Source organism: Equus quagga, chromosome 13 (assembly GCF_021613505.1).
Source record: "Equus quagga isolate Etosha38 chromosome 13, UCLA_HA_Equagga_1.0, whole genome shotgun sequence".
Taxonomy (NCBI): Eukaryota; Metazoa; Chordata; class Mammalia; order Perissodactyla; family Equidae; genus Equus; species Equus quagga.
The window spans coordinates 68,411,427-68,433,929 of NC_060279.1; the positions used below are offsets into that span (position 1 = coordinate 68,411,427).

At 44.1% G+C, this 22,503-nt stretch overlaps 1 protein-coding gene across 5 annotated transcripts; it reads right to left on the minus strand.

The window, feature by feature from the left end:
• Nucleotides 1–294: 294 nt before the first annotated feature.
• On the minus strand, nt 295–22,097 carry ADAT1 (adenosine deaminase tRNA specific 1). 5 transcript variants are annotated; one of them, XM_046680261.1, is made up of 11 exons: nt 22,047–22,072; nt 21,321–21,451; nt 19,296–19,486; nt 18,930–18,998; nt 17,955–18,009; nt 17,397–17,527; nt 13,701–14,304; nt 11,792–11,937; nt 11,179–11,278; nt 3,884–3,970; nt 295–866 (listed from the first exon to the last, which is right to left on the minus strand). In XM_046680261.1, the coding sequence occupies exons 2-11, from the start codon at nt 21,353–21,355 to the stop codon at nt 734–736; spliced, it is 1,551 nt and encodes a 516-aa protein (XP_046536217.1). In that variant the 5' UTR covers nt 21,356–21,451; nt 22,047–22,072; the 3' UTR covers nt 295–733. The 5 variants fall into 5 exon arrangements, 4 of the variants coding, with proteins under 4 accessions (XP_046536217.1, XP_046536218.1, XP_046536219.1 ...); XR_006891372.1 differs by having other exon boundaries at nt 811–866; nt 2,618–3,970; nt 22,047–22,071; XM_046680262.1 differs by lacking the exon at nt 21,321–21,451 and having other exon boundaries at nt 22,047–22,097.
• Nucleotides 22,098–22,503: the final 406 nt, after the last annotated feature.

Sequence of the window (22,503 nt, forward strand, 5' to 3'; positions counted from 1 at the left end):
TCTTGGAAGGAAGAAAGGCTAGGTATACAAAATATATATGCCAGGTGAAGCTCTCAAACTTGCAGAGATTCAAGCATCACCTCAACCCAATAAATATTTGCTGAATCAGTGAAGGGACACATGAAATGGAGCTACTGCAGAGTTCTTTTTTTTTTTTTTTTTGAGGAAGACTAGCCCTGAGCTAATATCTGCTGCCAATCCTGCTCTTTTTGCTGAGGAAGACTGGCCCTGAGCTAACATCTGTGCCCATCTTCCTCTACTTTATATGTGGGATGCCTACCACAGCATGGCTTTTGCCAAGCGGTGCCATGTGTGCACCCGGGATCCGAACTGGTGAACCCCGGGCCACGGAAGTGGAACATGTGAACTTAACCACTGCGCCACCGGGCCGGCCTGTGCAGAGTACTTTTAAAGCATTATATTCCAAATTCTTATTCCATACTTTAGAGAAGCAATAAAACACAAGTTAGGATGGATACCAGGGCCATTAGTGAGATGCTATTTTAGCAGAGAGCTACTTCAATCAACTATAGATCGATTGTTCCATGTTTTGGAATTCCATCCATCTTACATAGAAGAGATATGTTGCTCTGGTAGATGGCAGACTCTTTTTCCTGACTCAGCCACAAGAAAAGCTAAGACTTGTCCAGCACAAAGGAAGAAGGCAAGGCAGTCTGGTATGAAGGGCTGAAAACACACTGCTGCCAGTAAGTTCTCTGCAAACTTTCTCTTCTCATTTAAACTGGTGATAATCCGGTGGGTTTCTGATCCAGGATCCAAAAGCCTGCTTCCGGAGTGCACTCCAGGCTTCCTGGTAAGCAGATGCAGCTTCCTTGTACTCTTGGTATGTCTCTAGCTTCCGCACCCTAATGCACACACACCACCAAGCACACAGGTTCTCAGTGAACAGTTCACCACTGTGGCCAACGAGACACCTGAGAAATCCACTGCACAGGTTTATACAAGAGACGTAGCAACTGAGGATTCTGGTACACTTTCCTAGAGCGACTCTGTCTCCTTTGTAAATAATTCACTAGAAAGCAACATGGATTAAAATGGGCAAGAATAAACAGAATGCTAGTTGTGTCTGATCCTGGCGGAATCAGATAAAACAAGAATAACTGTATCTACTTTTTGGTTTGAATTTTTTTTTTTTAAAGATTGGCACCTGAGCTAACATCTGTTGCCAATCTTCTTTTCTTCTTCTCCTCCCCAAAGCCTCCCAGTGCCTAGTTGTATATTCTAGTTGTAGGTCCTTCTGGTTGTGCTATGTGGGACGCCACCTCAGCATGGTCTGATGAGTGGTGCCAGGTCAGACCCAGGATCTGAACAGGTGAAACCCCGGGCTGCTGAAGCGGAGTGCACAAACTTAACCGCTTGGCCACGGGGCCAGCCCCTGAATTTTCTCAGCATCTATAATTTCCACCAGAGGATCTAGCCATTAGAAACTTAGCTGCATTTTTCCTCAGTAAACTAAGGTGCTTTCCATCTTAACCATACACTACACTCCTGTGTACCACCAGCCAACACCCCTTCCCAAATCGCTTAACTGCCTCTGACTGCTAAAGAATGGCTGACATGCTGAGTAATATTTTTAATACTTAAATCCAGTTAAAAGATTTTCTTGTGACAAAGACTCTCTCCTTTGACCAAACTTGAGTCAGGCTCCTCTGAGCTTTCTTCTCAACTTGGCCCAACCTTGAACTCTGTTCTTGCCATCTTTTAGTTGAAGAAACTGAGACTCATGTCTTATTGATCCAGTTTTATCACGCTTCTACTCTTTCATTCTTTGCTAGGATCTGAAGAGACCAAACAGTTTCTTAGCTCACTTCAGCAGGAACAAAGTTGCTAAGTGTAGCAAACAATGCCTCATCAATTTCCCACAGTTTTTTGATGGTTAATAGGTGGGATCCCACAAATGACAATGTTAAGTTTTACCTGACCCCTGTGTTCCCAGAAAACAGCTATGGTTAAGAAATCACCCTCCTACTCTTCTGTGTTCTGGGGAACAGCTGACTGCAAAGAATGGCCCTTCTCTATGACTTAGACTCATGGATGCCCCCCTTGTTTACCTATGACAAGGCCAGACACACACCCTCCAAATTCCCATTTTTTGGTCTCATAATGGTTAGCTGAACTGTCTGTACCCACTGACCTATCTCAGCAACATGAGTTATGCTTCTCTCCTCCCCTTAGACCCCTGAACTCTGACCCACCCCAGCCTGGCTCACGTGTAACAAAGCCTTCTTAACAGCCCCTCTGGAGAACTGACTGACCCCAAGAAAAGACATTTCCTACTCAACTGTCCCATCACACCACCTGCTCACCCTACACCCTGGTTCCGGTTCTTCCTAGCCTTGTTTACCCCTCCCTGTGAAAGAAAACTCCTTCTGTCTGCCCTTTGGGAGGCTTAAAGATCTTACGATTGGAGTCCTCTCCCAACTACATTACTCCTCCTCCTATTGCAGTAGTCTCCTTCTCTTGTTGCAATAATCCTTTTGAATAAAGTCTCTCCTGACCTGAGTCCAGATTTGTTTTTATTGACACACAGAATGGATGCAAACCCAGCCAGTTCCAGTTTGATTCATTTTTCCGGACAAGAAACAAGCAAACTGACCACAGATGACTGGAGGGCATCAATACTGAGTAGGCATCATGGTGGCAACAAAGGCTAGCCTCTTCACACAGCAGCTGCCAGTTCCTCCTTAGCTCCCCACTGTTGTATAATAAAGAATTTGGCTAGTCTTGGTTGCCAGTTCCTGGGAGGAAACCTCTAAACCCTTAGAATTTCCCAAGTGATAGGAATGTCTTTGTTATTCATGGTGGATCCCTCAGATCACACAATGAAGTGACTCACGGTAAAATGATAGTTTCAGGGTGGGGTTGGTCATGCCAGAAAGACCAACTACAGGATTAGAGAGCTGTAAGCTTTGAGCCTCCTGATAACAGTCTGACTTCCTAGGGGGTAGGGGGACATGGAGATCGAGTTCAATCACGTTATGTGGCCAAGGATTCAATCAATCATGCTTATTAATGAAATCCCAATAGAAAACCCTGGACCCTGCAGTTCGGGTCAGCTTTCTGGTTGGTGATACAGTGATGTGCTGGGAGGGTCACACATCCTGAGGACACAGAAGCATTGTGTTTGGGACCCTCCCACACCTTGCCCTATGTGTCCCTTCTTTTAGCTGGTCCTGATTTGTACCCTTTACAATAAAAAGTAAGTGTAAGTATAGGGCTTTCCTGGGTTCTGTGAGTTTTGTTTTAGTGCATTATCGAACCTGAGGGAGTAAGGGGAACCCCGGAATTTGTAGTCAGTTGATCAGAAGTGTGAGTGGCTTGGGGGCCCCTGAGCTTGTGGCTGGCATCTGAAGTGAGGGCAGTTTGTAGGACTGTGCTCTTACCCTGTGAAGTTTGGCCCAACTCTGCACCTGAATTGCAACCACCCACCTGCCCAAGGAGTGGTTTTATAGTTCTCTACATTCCCGTGTGGAAGTGATTTAAATTGTGGAGCTGCAGTTCACAATCACTGATGTGAACAAAAGAAAAAAGAGAAGACAGTAATGTTCTTAACAGAATATATTGCTCCTGAAGCACTCACATTTCCACAATGTTCTCCGTCTGGAGGTGGAATAAAAGGAGGGCCTGGAACGGGCCAAGCCCCAATTCTACCCCTAGTCTCTTGTGACTCTGTACCATCCTCTACACCTCAGATCATACACAACGTGCAAGTGGGGCTGTGGGACAGAAGAGCATGTGGTCAGTAAGAAACGCCCCCTTGCTTACTGAAACACCATTCCTGCCAAAGCTTCCTGCCATTCTTTAAGCAGAATTCAACCCAAAGTCTTCCTAAATATGAAAAAACATGGGTCAATAGCATCACCTGAGGGAATCTGGCCACTTGTCCTCTGAAATACTGTTTAGCAGCTTCTGGAAGGACCTAAAGAGTTCCACTTTGCTGATTCGGGATCTGTTTGGAAAAAGAAGACAAAGAGGATTTATTAAGTGTTTACTAGGTACCAGGCCCCTATCAAAGACATCAGGCTTCACATGGTGTTTAGGTTTGAATGAGCACCATTTTCACCTGTGTTTGGCAAAGAGAAAATCTAGGCCCAACTGTCTGATTAGGTCGAGGCACAAAAATGAATCTCATCTTAAGAAATGTCACCAGAGGTGAAATTATCGAGGTGACAGGTTCAAATGGGGTAAAGATGAAGGTGGAATTGTGAAATTTCCCCCCAGGAAACCTATCAGCCACGTCTGGCTTCCTTCTTTCAAGAGAGCTGGTAATATTGCTTACAAGAAATTGAAAGTTTTGTTTCAAAGACTTCAGTGTTGTTTCCTGTGTGAACTGTGGTTACAAACTCCACTTGCATGAACCGCCTGAGGTAGAATCTCCAGACTCTCCCTATGGGCATTGTGGGCTTTTGGAGGACAATCCTTTGCTTTTAACATCAAGCTTCAATGGAGGTCATAGTTTGGAACAGTGAAGGAAGTGAGTGTGGATTCCTTCCTACCAGCCCACTCGGGCCTTCCTGGTTTTGCCCATCCATGTTGGCTGTGGATTGCTGGATGATATGTGCCTCCTTCCTTTCCTCATATACACAATTCATGAGTTAATCTAGAAGTTGGGAACTGTTGTGTGTGCCAACAATGTGCAGTCTCATCTTTATATAACAGACTCTTCACTGTCCTCGCAAATCATTCCATCAGCTGGGATACGGTGGCCATAACTGGTATATATTAGGGGATTGTACAGTCTGCTGAAAAGCTCCCTTACCTGGCTGGGACCTAGCCTACTGTGGGAATCACTGCTTAAAGGGGAACCCTGAGCCCCACATGCTGCTGTCCCTGGGCTTAACTGTGCTAGAGTGGCTGCTGGCACTCAGGAATATAGGTTGCTTTAACATTAAAAAAAAACTCACCAAAACCAGAAAACTAATGGAACTCATTTCATAACAGATTAAAGGAGAAAAATAATATAATTATGAGGACAATATATGCAGAAAAAGCATTTGTGAGAATTCAACATCTATTGAATGATTTAAAATCTTTTAGCAAACTAGGACTTAGAAATATAGTTTTTAAATTCATAAAAGGTATCTACAAAAATCCTACAGCAAATATATGTCCTTAAAAATCAGGAATAAACACGGGTACTTGCTGTCACTACTTTTATTTAATATTATACAGAAGGTTCTGGTCAGTAAGACAAGAAATAAAAGGAATAATGATTGAAAAGCAAAAACCAAAGTCATTATTTGCAGATGACTGTGACATTGTCAGTTCTAGCCAGCACAGTAAGTCAAGATAGAGAAATAAAAGCAATGGAGGAATGGAAAGGAAATACTATTTGCAAAAGACTGTCTACATTAAGAAATTCCTAAAGAATTCCCAGGCAAATTAGAATAATGAGAGTTAGCAAGGTTGCTGGATACAAACATCAACTGCAACAGAGAGAAACAAGAAGTCGACTGCAAAAGCAAAAACCAGAAAATGAAATAAAAGGAAATTACTTAAAACAGCATCTGTGGTAGCCAGCCTCTGAGATGGTGATTCCTGCCTCCTGGAATTCATGCCTCTGTGCAATCCGCTCCCACACTGAATAGGGCCGACTTGAGGAGATCACAGATGGAGTGTGACTTCTGAGGCTAGGTCATAAAAGACACCGTGGCTTCTGCCTTGCTCTCCTGAATCGTCTGTTCTGGGGGAAGCCAGCTACCATGCTATAAAGACGAATACTCATAGCCTTATGGAGAGATCTAAGTTGTGAGGCACTGAGGCCTCCTGCCACAGCCAACACTGACCTGTCAGCCATGTGAGTGAGCCATTCTGAAATCGGATCCTCCACCCAAGTCAAGCCTTCAGATGAGTGCGGCCCCCGCTGACACAATGGACTGCAACCTCATAAGTCCCTGAGTTAGAAATGTCTGGCTAAGTTCCTCCCAAATTCCTGACTCACAAAAGTTGTATGAAATAACAAATGTTGATTGTTGTTTTAAGCCACTAAGTTGGGGGGGGGGTCATTTGTTACACAGCAATAGCTAACTAATACAACATTCAAAGAGTAAATCTAATAAAAAAGATGTGAAAGATTTACATGAAGGGGGCCAGCCTGGTGGGGTAGTGGTTAAGTTCGCATGTTCTGCTTTGGTGGCCCGGGGTTCTCCGGGTTGGATCCTGGGTGCAGACCTATGCATTCTTGTCTGGCCATGCTGTGGCAAGAGTCCCACATATAAAGTAGAGGAAGATGGGCATGGATGTTAGCTCAGGGCCAGTCTTCCTCAAAAAAAAAAAAAATTTACATGAAGAAAATCATAAAACTTTACTGAAATATATGTAAGCCTTAAGATATACACATGTAATTTTTTAAAGATTATACATTCATATTGATATTTTCAATCTAGCCCTATCTCTGGTCTCTTGACTGGGATGGGAAGAGGATTTGCCTATAAGAGGCAGAGCAAAATTAGCTTCTTAGCAATAAGAGTCCTTTATATGGTTCATCTCATCGCTTGTAAAAAACACAAAGACTTAAATAAAATATTTCCTTCTAGTGCTGCACTAGCATATTAAATGTCTCTAACATCCAAGCCTGAGTTCATATTCCTCATAGTTTTTTTTTTGAGGAAGATAAGCCCTGAGCTAACATCTGCTGTCAGTCCTCCTCTTTTTGCTGAGGAAGACTGGCCCTGAGCTAACATCCAGGCCTATCTTCCTCTACTTTATATGTGGGGCGCCTATCACAGCATGGCTTGATGAGCAGTGCCATGTCTGCACCCGAGATCTGAACCAGAGGACCCCAGGCCACTGAAGCAGAACGTGCGCACTTAACCACTGCGTCACTGGGCCGGCCCCTCATATTCCTCCCAGTTCTAAAGGAGGTCCCAGGATGCCAGCACTCAGGAATACACAGTGAGAAAAACCTGCTTTCTCCCCAGCAGCTGCTGCTCTTTTGAATGAAAGTAACTCTGGCTCTTTCACACATGATCTGAAGCTTCATCTGACGACTGAAGAGGAAACCAGTCCTAACAAGGTGTCTATCAAGCCCTGCACCACGCTCTTCTCATTCAATTCTCATAGTATTTCTGTGTGACAGATACTGTCAGTTACCCTTGCTTTATAGCTGGGGAAACAGAGGCTCAGAGAGGTACAGGGATCTGCCCAAGTTCACACAACTGGCGAGAAAGGGGCCAAGAAATTAAACACTGGTCTCTTGAACTACACAGCTCCTGCTCTTTCCACCATGTACTTCCCCCTGTATGGCATTTGCCTTCCAAATGAAGAGACATCCACAATGTGTCAGGACCTCAGATCTCTACTCCAATGTCCTCATTTTACAGATATGAACACACTGAGACGCGGAGAGCAAGTGGACTTGTCCAAAGTCACCCAGATAACTGGAGACAGAGCCAGGGTCAGAAGATGATGCACTCTCAATCACACAGAAAGCAGTGACATATTGGGACAAGCTGGAGAAAAGCACCGGAGGAATTTGGAGAAAAGATGGTAATTTTGAGCCAGAAGGCAGCAGTAGCTTAACTGGGCTTTTATTTTTTGGTGAGCAAGATTGTCCCTGAGCTAACATCTCTTGTCAACCTTCCTCTTTTTGCTTGAGGAAGGTTGTCCCTGAGATAACATCTGTGCCAGTCTTCCTCCACTTTGTATGTGGGATGCCACCACGGCATGGTTTGATGAATGGTATGCAGGTCTGTGCCTAGGATCCAAACCCATGAACCCTAGGCCACCAAAGCGGAGCATACGACCTTAACCACTATGCCACTGGGCCGGCCCTGAGCTGAGCCTTTCAAGTAAAAGAAGGTGTGGATTCATACTGAAGAAAAGCATTTTAGACCTGAGTAAAGTAGCAAATGGAAGCCACAGTAAGGTGGGTGGGGCCAGTATGAACTGCTGTTGGTCTGTCACTAACAGGAAAAACAGGGTTCAGCAGGAAATGTGGTTCCTGTCCCCATGACTTGCTCTACTCACAAATCCTGGTCTGTGGCTAACAGTTGGTCCTTTACAGGTGTAAACAGAGGTTAGAGGTCAGGAAGGCCCTTGGGGAAAAACTGGTCCAAAAATCTCTACCCCTGACAATTTCGTAAATATTACTCAATTCAACATCCTAGGCCACCAGGAGACAGGCTGAGTCTGCCATTTAGGCTATTTGAACCCTGGTTAGTGGCTGTAATGAAGAAAACATTTTTTTTAAAGTCTGAAAAGATGTAAGTTGTTCTTGTTTGTGTTGAGGCAGACAAATAAGCATGTCAAAAAGAAAAGAAACAAGTCCATCTGTGAACTTTAATTACAACACAACTTTTTATAAGGGTGTGATAAGAAATGGAAAAGCAACTTAGAATGAAAAGGACTACCTTAAATTGTGGGAGTCCTACAACAGTCACTCAGTGGCAACTCAATCCAGACTGAGATGGAAATACCTTTGGTGGAGAGGCTGCTCCCCCACAGCCCCTCCCCTCTCACCCTCAGGCAGCCCACCTGTGGCTCAGTGGGAGGGAAAAGCAGAGTGGGTGAGATCGGCTGAGCAAGAGAAGAACCAGCAAGACAGATGTGATGTGTGAACCTCCAAACACACAAGGATGAAACCCGAGTCCAGTGGCCCACAAGCTCTATACTTCAGTAAAAGCCAATCTGAAGACACAAACTCCTATTTCCATGGTGCCCTTTTCACCAGTCCAAACCACTGTGGAGCTTCATAAACAATTCTTAGGTTCCAACCTTGACCTACTAAACCAGAATCCCAAGAGGCAAGGCCCAAGCAAGTGTTCTTTTTAAAATCTCCCAGGTGAAAGAGTAGTCTTTCCCAAAAAAGGTGCTGGAACAACTGGATATCCACATGGAAAAGAATGAAGTTGGATCCCCACCTCACACCTTACAGAAAAATTAACTCAAAATGGATCAAAGTCCTAAACATAAGAGCTAAAACTACAAAATTATTAGAAGAAAGCACAGAGTAAATCTTTGTGACTTTGGATTAGGCAATGGTTTCTTAGATATGACACCAAAAGCACAAGTCACCAAAGAACAAAACAGATAAAATGGGCTTCATCAAAATTTAAAACTTTTGTGCTCGAAAGGACACTGTCGAGAAGTGAAAAGACAACCCATAGAACTGACGAAAATATTTGCAAATTTGTATCTGATAAAGGACTAGTATCCAGAGTATATAAAAAGAAATCTTGAAACTCAACACAACCTACTGAATGGGAGAAAATATTTGCAAATCATATATCTGATAAGGGGTTAATATCCAAAATATATAAAGAACTCATAGAACTCAACAGCAAAAAAACAATCCAATTAAAAAATGGGCAGGGGATCTGAATAGACATTTTTCCAAAGAAGACATACAGATGGCCAACAGGTACATGAAAAGATGCTCAACATCACTAATCATCAGGGAAATACAAATCAAAACCACAATGAGATATTGCCTCACACCTGTTAGAACGGCTATTATCAAAAAGACAAGAAATAAGTGTTGGAGAGGATGTGGAGAAAAGAGAACCTGTGCACTGTTGGGGGGAATATAAATTGGTGCCGCCACTATAGAAAACAGTATGGAGGGTCCCACAAAATTAAAATAGAACTGCCACATGATCTAGCAATTTCACTTCTGGGTATTTATCTGAAGAAAACAAAAACACTAAGTCAAAAAGATATATTTTGGGCCAGCCCAGTGGCACAGCGGTTAAGTGCACACATTCTGCTTTGGTGGCCCGGGATTCACTGGTTCGGATTCCGGGTGCGGACATGGCTCTACTTGGCAAGCCATGCTGTGGTAGGCGTCCCACATAGAAAGTAGAGGAAGATGGGCAGGGATGTTAGCTCAGGGCCAGTCTTCCTCAGCAAAAAGAGGAGGATTGGCAGCAGTTAGCTCAGGGCTAATCTTCCTCAAAAAAAGAAAAGATATATGATCCACGCGCCCCCGCCCCCGCATGTTCATTGCAGCATTATTTACAATAGCCAAGATATGGAAACAATGTAAGTATCTACTGACAGATGAATGGATAAAGTAAAACGTGATATATATATATATATACACACACATACATACACACAATGGAATATTATTTAGCCATAAAAAATGAGGAAATTCTGCCATTTGCTACAACATGGATGGACTTTGAAGGCATTATGGTAAGTGAAATAAATCAGACAGAAAAAGACAAATTCCATATGATCCCACTTATATGTGGAATCTAAAAAACAAACAAAGACCCCAAAAAGCGAAGCTCATAGATACAGAGAACAGACTGGTGGTTGCCAGAGGTGGGGGGTGGGGGTGCAAATGGGTAAAGGGAGTCAAAAGGTACAAACTTCCAGTTATCAAATAAATAAAGCATGGGGATATAATGTACAGCATGGTGACTATAGTTAATAATATAAAATATCTGAAAATTTCTAAGAGAATAAGTCCTAAAAGTTCTCATCACAAGGACAAAAAATTCTGTAACTATGTACAGTGATGGATGTTAACTAGACTTATTGTGGTAATCATTTCACAATATACACAAATATCCAATCACTATGTTGTACACCTGAAACTAACATAATGTTGTATGTCAATTATACCTCACCAAAAAGAAGATATACAAAGGGCTAATAAGTATATGAAAAGATGCTCAGCAACTTTAGTTTTTAGGAAATGAAAATCAAAACCCCAGTGAGACAGCACTTCACACCCACTAGAATGGCTACAATAAAAAAGATAGACAATAGTAAGTGTTGTAAAGGATATAAGGTCATTTAAACTTTCATACATTGCTAGTGGGAGTTTAAAATAGGCAGACGCTAATCAAAACTGGCAGTTCCTCCAAAAGTTAAACGTAAGATTATCATATGACTCAGCAATTCTACTTGGGCACACACAAGAGAACTGAAAACATATGATCACCCAAAAGCTTGTATACAGATGTTCATAGCAGCATAATTCATTATTCAGAAGGCCACATATTATATGATTCCATTTATATGAAATGTCCAACATAGATAAATCCATGGAGATAGAAAGTAAATTAGGGAGGGAGAGGGAGGAGTGGGGAGTGACAGCTATGGGTACAGGATTTTCTTTTTGGGGTGATGAAGATATCCTGGAATTAGACAGTGGTGAGACGTGAGTGCGCAGCCAACATCTCCTTCTGCCCCAATATGCTGTACCTGGCCTGAAGGCTTTGGATTCCTTTCTTTGTTGTTCCCTGCGGAAAGCCATTGGCAGTGACATCTAATGGCTGCTCAGGAACTGCACTCCAGCTGATGGCTATGAAAAGATAAGATTCTGGGGTTAAAACTGTTCAGTTTTCTGTAAATGCCAGAGATGTTTTAATAAAGATATTTCCCTGCCCCTGCAGACCTGGATGAGAACTGGATATGACGTCAGAGACCAGGATTGCCACTCTGACCCTTGGCCTCCGGAGTACAATAATATAAAGTGATTCAGGATTCATCATCATAGTTAACACTCACTGAATATTTATTATATGCTGGACACAGAGTGAATGCATGAAACAGAATTTCTCATTTAAATCTCATAACAACCCTGACAAATAAACGATAGACTTATCTGAAGATGAAGAAACAGAGGTCAAGAGAGGGTAAGTAAGTTGCCCAGGGTCACATAGAGCATGAACTTGACCTAGTGTGGATGTCTCCCAAGCCCACACTATTGACCAGTCAAGTGGTAAAGTGCCTCCCGAGGCTGGGAGCATGCAGCCTCTCCCGGCCACTCCCCGGTCCGGGGACGAGCTATTCCCCGGGAACCTGGATCCCTTACCTGCCCCACAAGGAACAAGTCGGCCTGGGCCGTCAGCTCTTTTCACCTGCACTGCGCAGCGGCTCTGTTCAAACAGTAAACCTGACTGCTGTATTTTCACTTCTTGAACTCCAAAGCCTTTGGGTAAAGCCGAGATGTAGTGACACCTAAATGTGAGGGAAATTGCATTCAGTAAGGAGCACTCCTAGAGAAAGAGTATCTAGGACTGTCCATCACATTACTGCTGCTGAGTCTCAGTGGGAGGCAAAGGCCTTAGGAGGTGTGTAGATTTCTTTCTTTCTTTATTTATTAGAGGGGTTCCAGGAGGGCGTGACAGAATAGAATCTAGATCCTACAAACCTATGGCTGGAGGAAGATCCCTTCCCACCACTCTGAAGAGAGAACTCTATGAATTGAGTCACCATCCATCAGTGATTTCAATAACACTAAACTTCATTCCGATACCAGCTTGGAAAGATTTGAAAATCTTAAGCAGAAATATTACTTTGTAGGCACCTGCTTCCTAGGGAATCCTTCAAACACACCAGAAACCAAAATTATCTTATAGTGTTAAAACTTCCTTTCTTTCTCTTGTATCTTTCACACAAACTAGATGCCAACACGATGCTGGTCTGGAACTAAACACACAGCAATGGAAAGTCTCAGAACTGGGAAAACACAGAAAAGTCTTAGGGACAGTGCCTTTCTCCCCCCTAATATCTTTATTGAGATACAGTTTATATAGCATAAAATTCACCCATTTAAAGTGTGTCATTCAATGGTTTTTTAGCATATTCATAGAATTTTGCAACCATCACCACCATCTAAGTTTATAACATTTTCATCACCCCAAAAAGACACCCCACACCTAATTAGCAGTCACTCTCCAGCTCCTGGCAACCACTAATCTTTCTGTCACTATGGATTTCCCCATTTTGGACATTTCATGACATGAAATCATAATTTATACGTAGCTTCTTTCACTTAGCATAATGGTTTCAAGGTTCACCCATGCTGTAGCATGTATCTATGCTACATCCACATCCTTCCTTTTTGTGGGTGAGTAATATTCCATTGTATGGATCTACCACCTTTTGTTTATCCACTCACCAGCTGATGGATGTTTTGGTTGTTTCACTTTTTGGCTATTATGACTAACGCTGCCATAAACATTCACTTGCAAGTTTTCATGTGGATGCATGTTTTCATTTCTCTTGGGTATGTACCCAGCAGTGGAATTACTGAATATTATCCTGGGGCTGCTTCCTGGAGTCGGCTTCAGGAGTGGTGTATTTGACATGGGCCCCTTCCCCTGCCCATGGCTTCACCTACTCTCAGTTACTGCAGCATTAATCAGGGTTGGCTGCCTTCTTTAGGGAGACCACGCTTGAGTGGTCATCTTTTGTCTTTTATCTTTTTAAAAATTAAAACTAATGTTAGAAGGTTTTTAAAAATTATAATAGCAATATATTTACACTGTAGGAAAATTAGAAAATATAACAATCACTAAGAAGATAAAACCACCCATAATACCACAACTCAGAGGTAATCATACCGATACCTTGGTGTATATCCTCCTACAATTTTTTCTATGTGCATACATACTTTAAGACCAAAATGAGCTCATTTTACCTTCTAAGTTGCTCTTTAAACATCATGAGCATCTTTTCATATTAAATATTCATCAATATTATTTTTAGGAAAAATCTACTGCTGGCCATTTCAGTTGTTTCCTTTTTCTCCTTTTAAAATGACTACACACAAAGCTAAATGTTTGAGCACTTTTTAAAATTATTTCCCTGGGCCAAACTTCTAGCAGTGGAACTGCTGGATCAAAACGTATGGATATTTTTAAGGCTCTTTGGACATACCCTCAGACTGCCTCCTGGGAAGGCTGTTCCAATTGAGCCCTCCCACCCTGCCGTCTCACCTCCCAGTCAGTGCTCTCTGCATGGCCTCCTGGCTGTATGGGCACTTCCCAATGACCACAGCCGACAGGTAGATGGGCTCTTCTAGGAAGTGCATCAACAGTGCCCCTTGGCATCCGAGGACATTCCACCGTGCCAACTTGTCACTGCAGGACATGGAGGAAGTCCTGTCTCCCCGGCCTGGCTTCACTCGGAGCAGCCCTACCTGGTGATATGCAGCACCAGGCTTTCCCGAGTCTCCAGCTTCTCCGGGCACACACTTGGCTCCTGTTCTGTAAACGTCTACCACTTTGGCACCACTGGGGGCCATTCCAGTGACAGTGGCCAGTTCCTCTGTGGTGAGATTACATCTGCTGACACTTGGCGGGTCTGGGCTGCTTTCCTGATTGCCAAAACTCTGATGGTGAGCCACACCATCTGGAGTCCCAGGCTCAAGCCTCATCTTTTTGGTCACAGGACTGTCCGGGTCTTCACATTTCCTTTTATCTTCAGGAGCTTCCAGGTTACCACTGGCTTTTACTGATGGGTTATTGGCCCAATTTCTACTGACAGGACAGCAAGGCTGATCTTCAAACTCAAGCATCGGAATAATGGAGGCATCTCCACCTGCAGGAGAAGGAACGCCTTAAACCACTGGTTCTCAAAGTGAGCTCCTGGACCAGCCATATCAGCATTCTTTAGGAACTTGTTAGAAATGCATTCTTGGGACCCCCAGTTGATCTACTGAATCAGAAACTCTGGAAGTGGTACCCAACAGTCTGTGTTTTAACAAGCTCTCCAGCTGATTCTGATGCAAGCTCAAGTTTGAGAACCACTGCCTTAAACAAAGTTTAATTCTATTCTCCCAGCTGACCTGATACGAATAAAGAACACTTGCCCAAATTTCCCTAATAAGAATCCCAATAAGAATCCAGGGTTCTTGTTGAAAACCCTATCCTAGACCCAGTGAGTTAGACTCTCTGGGGTGGGGAGGGGGTCTAGAAAACAGAATATTTTAACAGAGCCTAGATAATTCTTATCATAGGAAGTTTTCGAAACATCAGTTTAGACCAGGGTTTCTCAACCTCCACATTATTGACATTTTGGTCCAGATAATTCTTTGCTGTGGGGGCTGTCCTGTATATTATAGGATGGTTAGCAGCATCCCTGGTCTCCACCTACTAGATACCAACAGCACCCCCAAGTCTGACCATGAAAAATGTCTCCAGATGTTGCCAAATGTCCCTTGGGGAGCAAAATCATCCTGAGTTGAGAACCACTGGTTTGAATAAGCATGGTTTCCCAAGTGCATTTCGTGGACTGTTATGCCATAAGATGTGTTGGAAAACAAAAGTGGGTGGTTGATTTCATGGTTAAGTAAATTTGGCAAGCAATGCTCACAATGTCCTCATCTTGGAAATTTTGTGCATATCCTCACAGTAAAGACTTTGCAATAAATTACAGAACTGGTGTGTCCCCGTGCTGGTTCAGAGATTTCTGACCTACTCTGTGCTTACAGGGAATCAAAGAAAACCAGAGGTCAGTAAAACACACAGCTTCCCCTTGAGAAGGGAGCTACTTCTTCAAATACTAACCTCATGTGTGTCACTTTTCTAAAGTGTGTAAATAATACATCTGTAGTCTTTATAACCTAAGAGTGGGAAAGGCAGGAGATGTAGAAGTGGGAGTGTTGCCAGAGAGGCCGGCTGGCAGACTTTCAGGGACCTCACAAGGTGACAGGACCTTTGGAGAACTCACTGGGGCCCACCTCCCACTCTGGAGGCTTGGAGATTTGATCTTGATGGATGCTTGAACTCGAGAAGCTGACTCATGCTAATAAAACTCACAAGTAAGAGTCTGAAGTAACTAACCCAGGCACTAAATTATCAATTAGTAATGAGGAATAAATGCCAAGGGAGACAGATAGTCACATTCTTTAGGTAGTGTTCTTTCTTCCTGCAGACAAATCATGTGGACAGCACATTTTAAAAGATTACCCATGAGCCAGGGGAGTTAGATCACTGGCTCTAGATTTTGATTTCATGGACCAGTAAAATTTCCAGAAGATTTTAAGATCAACAGAAGAGTGTCAACTTTTTATTCCATCAAGTAAGATCTTTAAAGATCCTAACTACTATTATTAAAAAAAAGATAAAAATCTCTAACCTTTTCATGGAAAGATATTAGCTTTTTGAAAAACTCACTGCATAGTCCTGATTCTTCTCACCTGGCCATGGACCTGTACACTCTCACAGGGCAGTGCCAGCCTGTGGACCACTGTTTATGTAGTTTGATTAGGTAGTCAGGCTAGCAGTGGTCCTCAGATGCATCTGTTTTCACAATAAGGCTGCATCTGCCACTGGGATCAGCTAGGCCTTGGCTACTTAAAGTGCAGTCCACAGACCAACACCACTGGCATCACTAGAGTTGGTCAGAAACGCAGAACCGTAGGTTCCACCCTAGACCCACTCAATTTGAATCTGCATTTCAACAACATCCCTCGGTGATTCATATGCATATTACAGTTTGAGAAGCACTGAGTTAGGAAATGTCCTTTGGTCCTTGGACTAGGGCACCCACTGCTAAGAACAGAGCATGGATGAGCCCTGCCTACCTATGTCATTTTTCTGACCTTTGACTCTTTTTTTTCTTTGAGGAAGATTAGCCCTGAGCTAACATCTGCTGCCAATCTTCCTCTTTTTGCTGAGGAAGACTGGCCCTGAGCTAACATCCGTGCCCATCTTCCTCTACTTTCTATGTGGGATGCCTACCACAGCATGGCTTGTCAAGCGGTACCAGGTCCACACCCGGGATTTCAACTGGTGAACCCCAGGACTCCGAAGTGGAATGTGCGCATTTAACCGCTGTGCCACTGGGCCGGCCCCTCACCTTTGACTCTTAACCCACTCTTTTCTGATAGACTTACTCTCTCAAAAATATTACATTTTTGATTTGAGTTATGATCAAGTCTTGACAGCTATTCTGTCTCATTACAGTGATTACCTATCTCTGTTCTAATTGCATGTATTAAAGTTTAATACTCACAGGACTATCTTATATCCTTCTTTCAAAGGTTTTAGGGTGAGGAGATTTTACTACCATCCCTGAGCTGTTGTCTACAAAGGGTAGAAATTCTTCTCAATTTCCAAGACAGAAAAACAGTGGATCAAAACGATCCCCCAGTTTAGGCCTGGTCTTCCTGCCTAATGCAACCACAGCATCCGTACAGCCACTTAAAACTCATCAAAATTTACTTTAACTAACCATGACTGTCTACATTCCCTAAAAGGCTCTATGAAGGTAAGCAAGGGGCTTGTCTTATTCATTGCTATATACCCAGCGTGTGCCTGACAAATAGAAAATATTTGTTGAATGAATGAAATAGGTTTCAAGATAAATTCCTACAGAACTCAGGGCTTTGGACTTCTAAGCCCTATTGTTGGTTTCAGAACTTGTGGGGTTTTATCTTTAAGCTTCCCAGTCCTGAGTGGGAACTGAGAACTGAATAATGGTATGAGTGAGGCTCTCCCTGCCCCCTCACCTTTCCTTGGTAGAGAAGTGGTTAGGCACACTGGCCTGTTCATAGAAAGGCATTGTCATCAGTTGTAGCTACACTTCAGCCGGAAGTGCCTTTTATCTTTTATCTTTTTACCTATCGATAAGACAAACATAAGGAAGTAGACAATGTACCATTAATCCAAAGGCTTGAATATACTTACAGGGTGTATGGCTGGAGAAAAACACAAACAAGAGGTCTGGTCTGAGTTTCCACAGTCCTCTCCGAGTTCCTGGGACAAAGATGCTATCCTCCTTCAGGGCGGCTGCTAAGTGGAGCTGATGGAGAAGGTACCTAATGGGGGCAGGATTTAGAAGGAACAACCAATCTCTGTAGTAAAGGGAGACTCTGCCTGGGTGATAAGAAAGAAACAGTTACTGCAGACTGGTGATTTGGAATTATGAGAATGATCTAGACCAGTGATTCTCCAAGTGTGGTCCTTGAACATCGGGAATTTGTTAGAAATGTGCAACTTCTCCCACTCCACCCTGGACCTGCTGAATCATAATCTCTGGGAGTGGGCCTAGTAATCTGGGTTTTAGCAAACCCTCTAGGTGATTCTGATATGCACTCAAGCATGAGAACCACTGTCTAGACCAGTGTTATCCAAAGTGTAGGTGACAGGGCGACATCATCAGTATTACTTGGGAGCTTATCAGAAATGCAAATTCTGGGGTCCCCACCCCAGGCTAAATCAGATTCTCTGGGGATGTGGCTTTACCTTTGGAAACTCCTTCTGGCTATGATCTCAGCATGGCTATCATTGAGGATGTCTCCTGCGGCAAAGACAGCACACTAGTGAAGACATATGGAACCTCAAGAGGCCCTGGTTCCTCGCAGCAGAACAAAGCAGTTGCCCCAGCACCCAGGACAGCCATGTAGCTCCTGGAGGGCATTGCCAGAAAGCATCACAATCTTTAAAGGCAGAGCATTTACAGCAGGGTTTCCTTAACTTAGCACTATTGACATTTTGGGTTGGAAAATTCTTTGTGGTGGGGGTCTGTCCTGTGTATTGTAGGATGTTTAGCAGCATTCCTGGCCTCTTCTCACTAGAGGCCAGCAGCATACTCCCCTCCCCTGAGTTGTGACAACTAAAAATATCTCCAGATATTGCCAAATGTCACCTGGGGGGTAAAATCTCCCCTAGCTGAGAACTACTGATTTATAGCGGAGTCTTTATCTGGAGATCTTTTGTACCCTAGTGTGCGTTCATGGTGATACAATTCCACCAAATTCAGTCCATAGTGTCCCAGAAGAGCTCCCTCATATACAGGAGGCAAGGCTAGGATAACAGAGGAAGCAAACTCCAGGAAGACGTGAAGATGCCAAATCTCTAAGGGATTTCCATTTTCTTTTTGGTGCAAAAATCTCCATTTAACTCAAGATTGCTTTCTGGGGCTTCAGATATAATGTGGAAGAGCTAAGCCCATGGAACTTCCAGCTTGAGCATGAAAATACTGGCCAACTTTCAATCCACTCAGAAAGCATGTTCCTGGCGGCCTTTGTTTCCACAATTTATTTCCATTCTTTAAAAGAATTCTGTCTTTCCAACTGGAGCGACAGTCAGTGGGAATAGAAAGGTCAGCCACCTCAGCAATATGGCCCCACCGTCCTGAGGTGGAGAGGAAAGGGCACCGTGGACACCAGTTCCTAAAGTTCCCTAGACAGACAATGTTTAGACCCCATCTGGGCTTACCACTCTTCCTCATTTTGGACTGGCCTATGCATTTCGTTCCTGTTCCCATTGAGACAACTTCCTTCATCACTGAGGGGAAAAGAACGAATCGTTAAGTGAGCTTTCAGAATCTGCACATTCCCCAGTCCTCAGCTTTAATAAGTCTGCACATTCCTCCAGAGCATGCCCATGGGCTGACCCAACTGAGAACCGCAGGTCCAGCCTGGCCATCTCTCGGCACCAGAAGTACTGCGCCACCTGGCGGAGAGCAGGGGAACATGCCCAACATTGCAGTTTACACCTGGCCACGACTGTCCCTGCACAGCCATGTATAATTCTACCATCTTTGACAGGAAGCAGGAGTGTTCCAAGGACAGAACGTCTTACCTTGTGCTGGTTTGTCAGGAGAGTTGCAGGCCTGGTCAGCTGCAGGCTGTATCTTCACCATGGCTGCTAGTAAAGTCCACTCACGGTTGGGCTCAGGTTTCCCTTGCTTGGGCAGCCTGAGCCCATAGTGCTCGTAACACAGCCGCGCAATCTCATCTGCGGTCCACATGGTTTGAGCTGCTGCTGAGGCCCTGATCAAAAACCACAACCATCAGAAGTACACAAAGGAGAGCCAGTGCAAGATGCTACAACTTTGTGCCAGTGCTTCACCAGGCTTTCAGATACAGCCCAACCGTGTTCACACTGAGGTTTCTCTATCTGGAACTCTGGGGGTCATTTTCTCTTACTACCTCCCTGCCCCCTTTTCATCTTTAAGATCAAAGAAGTCCCAAATCTCACCAACCTCAGAAGATACCCTATTTCTTCAAGCTGTTTTTCTGTTTGTTTGTTTGTTTTTAATGTTGGATATCTGACATGTTTCTAATGAATCTGAACCTACCACTCAAAACGAAAGCACATGAGAGGGAAGCATCCTTGCTACTCTACTTTTCATTTGGAAATAGCACCTACAGGGCTGCAGACCTCAGCTGGCCTTGGGCAGACTCTCCACACACAAGGATTATCTTTCCAGGTAGATGTTCTTTTCCACCCTCTTTTCCAGATGTTTTACTCTTCTCTCTCCCCAACACCAGATTGGTTCTTTATTTCCTTCTAGTAAATCTCCACTGATGCCCCCATCAGGAAGGCAACCCTTTAATTTCTGCTATAACGTTTTATGACACAGAGGGGAGAAGCGACAGAGCCCGGAAGTTTTTCACCAGTCATGTCTTCTCCTCAAAGGAGCTGTGCTGAAGAGTGTGGGTTTTGGAGTTACTCTTTCTGGGTTCTAATCCTGGCTTTGCTACAGATTAACTGTGTGATATTGTGTAGATTACTCAATCTCTCTGTGTCTGTTTCTTCATCTGTTAAAACACGGATAACAGTAGTATTTAATTCATGGGCCTACTGTGAGGATTAAATAATATTTATTAAAAAGCAATTGCTACAATGTTGAGCATAATGTCAACTATGATTAATATTACAGAAAAGAACATTTGATTTTCCTGGTTGATTTCCCTTGAGCTCCTTGGGGGGCAGGGGGACTGTAATGGGCACGGAAAGCCATGAATAAAAAACCACTAAGCAGATCAGGTCCAAAAGTGGCCTAGGATACTTTGTTAGAAACTCTCTCCCTAGACTCTACTGATGTTCGCTCAATGACCTCATTTCGACTCAAATGTATAAAAAGCTTCTTAGTAGAAAATGAGATCATATGGTGATGGATATAGCTAGATGTTTAAAACACAGAGGCTTTACTGAGCCCCAATGCATGTAACTTCTGAAAACTGGTATTTCTACAATGAGCCCCCTGCACTGTGTTAAATTAATTAAACAAAGACGTCATCAGACTGATGTGGCTCTAAAGCCTTGGCCACCTATGTAAGCAAACCAAGATGGAAACTTGTAAATGCCTCAAGGTTACAAAATCAAAATGCTAAGGACAACCAGTCACAGCCAGACAACTAGGCTTCAAACTATAGCCAATTAAGAATTTCCTTCCTTGCTTCTGCACTTTCTCTGTCTTTCTCCTGGCTCCTATCTCCGGAGAGCTCCCAGCCACTTCTGGTTTGGTGCTGCCCGATTGGAATCGATTTATGCTCAAATAAACTCTTTACAAAATCTTAATATGCCTCACTTTATCTTTTAACAGTTCCGACGTGCAGGCCTGTTATTGCAATAAATGGTCATGGCAAATCAGACCAAATCAGTGATTTAAAACAAGAATCTGGCAGGAACTAACATAAACCGTGACTTTAAAGTCAGAGAACCAGCATACGTCTTGAGTCTCTTGGAGCAAAAGAAAAGCAGGGGAGGGAGATCCTGGAATCCTCCTGGAATCCTCCGTTTGCAAGGGATCTCTATCTCATTTCTAGGGGGGCGTCACAAGGCAGTATATTGTATGAAGGCAGATACTGTGGCACCAACCTGAAATTAAACCAGAGGCACACATCACAGACCATAACAGCCAAGGAAGACAGAACTTGCCATAATAAACGGTGCCTCCCTAAGACGAGGCAGCCCAGAACTGTATCGTCACCTCATTCCCGTAGCTGAGTCTGGAAGAGCGTGCACAATAGTTGAAATGAATGTTTTGCTATGCTGGGTCCACTAAAACTCAAATCTCTTAGATCTTGAATAACTTCATATGCAACAATAGCTCAGCGAAACAGGGATTCCTTTGCCCACAAAATCGCACGTTGTAATAGTTGCGAAAAGCTTAAGGACACACTTCTTTTTCAAGGAAAGTTAAGGGAGGTCGGCTGCCCGGGGAGAAAAGGCTTTAGCGGTGTCGGAAGGTGAGACTACTTCGCTCAGGCGCCCGCATCATACCCTCCGCAGCACAGCAGCGTGCCGGCTCCAGAGGCCGGGGGTGGGGCCCGCTCGGCAGGGTACAGGTGAGCGAGGACCACACGCCCCGCGCGCGCCCGCGGCGAGAGCGCTCCACGCGGCGCATATTGGCGTTTCCACGGAAGGAGTGGCACTTTCCCACGGGACACACCTGGGAGAGGCGCCGTCCTCACAACCTCTTCCTATACAAACCGGGCTCAGGAAAGTCAAACAGAGGGCATCCCTCCCAGGATTCCCAGGCCTCCCTCACTTGCGGCCCCTAGGCCCCGCGACCCCACCGCCTCACGGACGCACCCCTCCCACCTCCACAACGTGCGCCCTCGGAGGAAGCGAGCAGAACCCGCGCTCGAAGCGGACGTGACGTCACGGTGGCCGATCTTCCAGGCACCGCCCCCAGAGGCGCGCAGTGCACGCTGGCTGTTGTAGTCCTTCAGGGGGCGTAGCCGGGGGTGATGCGGCTGCTTGCGGTCATGCAGCCTCCCGCGCTGTACCTGGGCACCGGTGAAAAGGGTGGGTGCAAGCTGACTCCCAGGTAAGATATGATTCAAATAGAATGATGTGTCTTACTAGTCTGAGCTTCTGTCTAAAACAGCGCTATCCAATAGAAATATAATTTGAGCCAGATATGTAGTTTAAAATTTTCTAATAGCTACATTTTAAAAAGTCAAAAGAAATAGGTGAAATTATTTTTAATCATATATTTTATTTAACTCCTCAATAGCTCCGTGCGCCTAGTGGCTACCGTGTTGGACAGCGTGGG